The 3,333-nt window shown below is 41.5% G+C and overlaps 1 protein-coding gene across 1 annotated transcript in view; it reads right to left on the bottom strand.

Moving 5' to 3' along the window:
- The window catches only part of LOC101853572 (serine/threonine-protein phosphatase 6 regulatory ankyrin repeat subunit A), a gene marked incomplete in the record, with an annotated part of 36,298 nt that overhangs the window by 27,867 nt on the left and 5,098 nt on the right, over positions 1–3,333 (bottom strand). Inside the window, 2 exon segments of the mRNA XM_013085694.2 lie at positions 163–258; positions 3,075–3,170. Coding sequence (XP_012941148.1) covers positions 163–258; positions 3,075–3,170 — 192 coding nt within the window.

Here is a 3,333-nt window from a genome sequence, read left to right as displayed (position 1 = left end):
AAAAAACCAAAAGAAACAAACAAACAGAACAACCCCCCCAAAAAAACAACAACAAAAAAACAAAAACCCAAACAACAAACCTTTAAGTTCATTTCTAACCCCTCCCTCCTCGTCCCATATCTTTTTATGTTCCTACTTTTGCCACCCTCTCAAAACACTCACCGAGTTCTGAACGTTAACAGGTACCCCGTTGCTGGCCATGACGTATATGTGGGCAGGGGTAGACGTGGCGGAGCGGTGCAGCAGTGTCCAGCCGTCCTGGGAAAACAGATAACCATTCTCACTTTTTTTCCTTTTATCGTCAACCAAGAAATGGTAACCATCGTCTTCATCGGCATTGTTGTCATTATCCCCATTGCAGTAACTGTCGTCGCCGCGTTTGTCATCAACACTGCTGTTATACCCAACCCCCCTCCCCTTTTTCCTACATCATCATCATCATCATCATCATCATCATCATCATCCAGTGAAATGCTTTTTAAGTGGAACAAGCAGGGGACTACCCTGGGGGGAGGGGGGGGGGCGAAAAAAAGGGGATAAACAAAGTGGGTTTTTTCTTAATCACAGAAAGGTCTGAGAAGTAACGTCCAACCGCTGGAAAAGCTAAAAAGAACAATCTTTTCAAAGAGAAGGCAAAACAAAACAAACCCTTTTTATTTTATTTATTGTGGTCACTGTCACAGTAAGCAGCCAAAACCCTCACATAATAGTGGCGTCGGTGGTCTAGTGGTCAGGTTACCGGATTTGTAATCGTGACATCGCGAGTTTGGGGGTTCGAGCCTCAGGTCCGACGTTGCGTACATGGGAAGGGCACTTTACACGAATTCTACTCACTGAAGCCAAGTGTGAATGAGTACCCGGCCATTGACAGCGAAAAATCTTGTCAGTATGTTAGTGCTTTAGCACCTTTAATGGCAGCTTGCACAGTATGGTTCCCAGGAAGTTGAGATTTGTTTCAGAATGCTATCAGGTCTGCTGGGGTAATAATATAGATTGTTAAGCGCACAGAGCTTGCTGTTGAGAGGGAATTTGCGCTATGCAACCTCAGAATTATAAAGTTCTATCTGCTCAGTACCTAATTTTAAGACGTCAAAGATTTGAGTTTCACATCATGTCAAGCTTTTTTAAATGCAATTCGTTAAATATCTTGAAAACAACTCCGAATAATCTTAAGATTTGGATAGAACAGATGACCATTTGTGAGGCAGCGTGGTGAAATCAGGCGCTCATCAAAATAATGAAAGTGAAGACGCTGGCATTTTCCCGCAGGTTTGTAAATTTTTTATCGAATTTTTGTTTTTTGGCTCAACACCTTTCATGCCCATTAAAAAACACATTTCTGTGTGGAATTTACTGAAAAACTTTAATTACAGGCACAAAAAGGTACATTTCCAGTTTCCAAGAACTGTAAAGCATTGGAAAGTACCAGGCTTTGGTGGTCATTTTCTCCCTTATTTTACCTCTGAAATCAGGTGATCCTTCTTCTTTCAATTGCTAATATCTTGATTTCTATTACAGACAGATGAGTATTTTTTTCATCCAGAGATATATAAATGAACAAGCTTTAAGATGACACAAATAACTCTACATGCTCAAAAATTGACGAGCGCCCGAATCCACCGCGTTGTGACACGTTTGTTTCTTTTTTAAATCTCATGTTCTTACTTACTTTTACTTTTCTTTTTCCTCCTCTGTTGCCGTTAAGCGTCGAGGGGAGATGCAGTTTTCTATGGTTGGCGAGCTCCGATGCTCTTTCAGTTGTGATGTTATGTTTTCTTAGGGTTTCCTTGACACCCTCGATCCACCTTTTGCGTGGCCTTCCTCTTCCTTTATAGCCTGAGTGCTTGGTGTTGTAGACTCTCAAGGCTGGCTGGTCAGGTGACATGCGTAACAGGTGGCCAAACCATTTTATCCTCTGTCTTTCTATGTAACGCAGGCAGGACTCAGTGCCGATAGCTGCTCTTACTTCTTCATTTCTCTGCCTGTCTCGTCTTGTGATGTTAAGGGTTTTGCGGAGACATTTCATTTCGCAAGCGTTGACTTTGCTTTCATGGGTTTTGCATAATTTAGGTCCAGGTCTGGCATTGATAACATAATGTTGGTATGAATATTGAGGTGATAAGCTGTCTTTTTGTGTCCAAGGAGATGTTTGGATGAGATAGGAGAGGTGCGAGCTGGTAGGTGACAGCGTTGGCTTTTTGAGTTCGCATTTTTACTTCTCAGTCTATGGACCCGTTTTCAGAAAAAGTGCTGCCAAGACATTTAAACTCCTTCACCTGTTTCAGTTGTTTACTATTGACATGGATGTTCAGGGGACTATGGTTTCGGCTCACTTTCATAACTTCTGTTTTTGATGTGCTTATTTTCATGTTGAATTTCTCTCGGGTGTTGTTGAGTTCGGTAGTGTGATTTTGGAGGCTTTGTTGGTCATGATGAATCAGACATTGGTCGTCTGCGAACAGAAATTCATTTAGGCTTTCTTGGATTTGGTTAGCGTCTTGCGTTAATTTGTCCCTATATACATGTATTATAAACAGGAGGGGAGATAGAACGCATCCCTGTCGTACTCCAGATCTTACTTTGGGCCAGTCTGTATTGCCTTCCTTCGTTCTTACTGAACTTCTGCTGTTGGTATATAGAGCTCTGAACATTATCTAACATTTGTCTTCTGACGCCATACTTTTCGAGTGTCTTCCAGAGTCTTGCATTGTTTACTCTGTCAAGAGCCTTCTTCCGGTCTATAAAGACGATGTGGGATTCTTTGTTGTGTTCGATTTTTTTCTCGCATATCTGTCGTAATGCGAATACGGCATCCGTGCATCCCCTTCATTTTCGAATCCAAACTGAGCTTTGCTCAGATTTCTCTCTACAATAAATCTTATGCGCTGCTCTAGTATCTTTGCATACATTATTCCTGAGTGGCTTCACAATGAGATGCCTCTATATGTTGTGCAGTCGCGTTTATTGCCCTTTTTTCCATAATGGTCTCATGTTCTTAGTAACTGAAAACGGCAAAAAAGTCAGATAGAGCTTTGTAATTCTAGGATAGCAAAATTCTATCTATTATGACATACCTTCGTGGTGAACTTGCTTCCGTATCGCTGTAACAGATTCACCGCCTCGTATGCTGCGCTCTTTGGCTTCTCTTTCGTTGTTTTCGGAAGTTGAATCTGAGGTGGAAGAATCAATCACTTAACAAATAAACAATACATAATGTTATGTTTGTAAAACGTAAACACACACATACACACACTTGAATACACACCACACACACCACACTTACACACATGTACATACATATACGTTCATAGGCACACACATACCAACCCACCC

Source organism: Aplysia californica, unplaced genomic scaffold (assembly GCF_000002075.1).
Source record: "Aplysia californica isolate F4 #8 unplaced genomic scaffold, AplCal3.0 scaffold00398, whole genome shotgun sequence".
In the NCBI taxonomy this organism is placed as follows: domain Eukaryota; kingdom Metazoa; phylum Mollusca; class Gastropoda; order Aplysiida; family Aplysiidae; genus Aplysia; species Aplysia californica.
The sequence above is the reverse complement of the archived record's forward strand: the minus strand, read 5'-3'. Positions and strand labels throughout refer to the sequence as shown.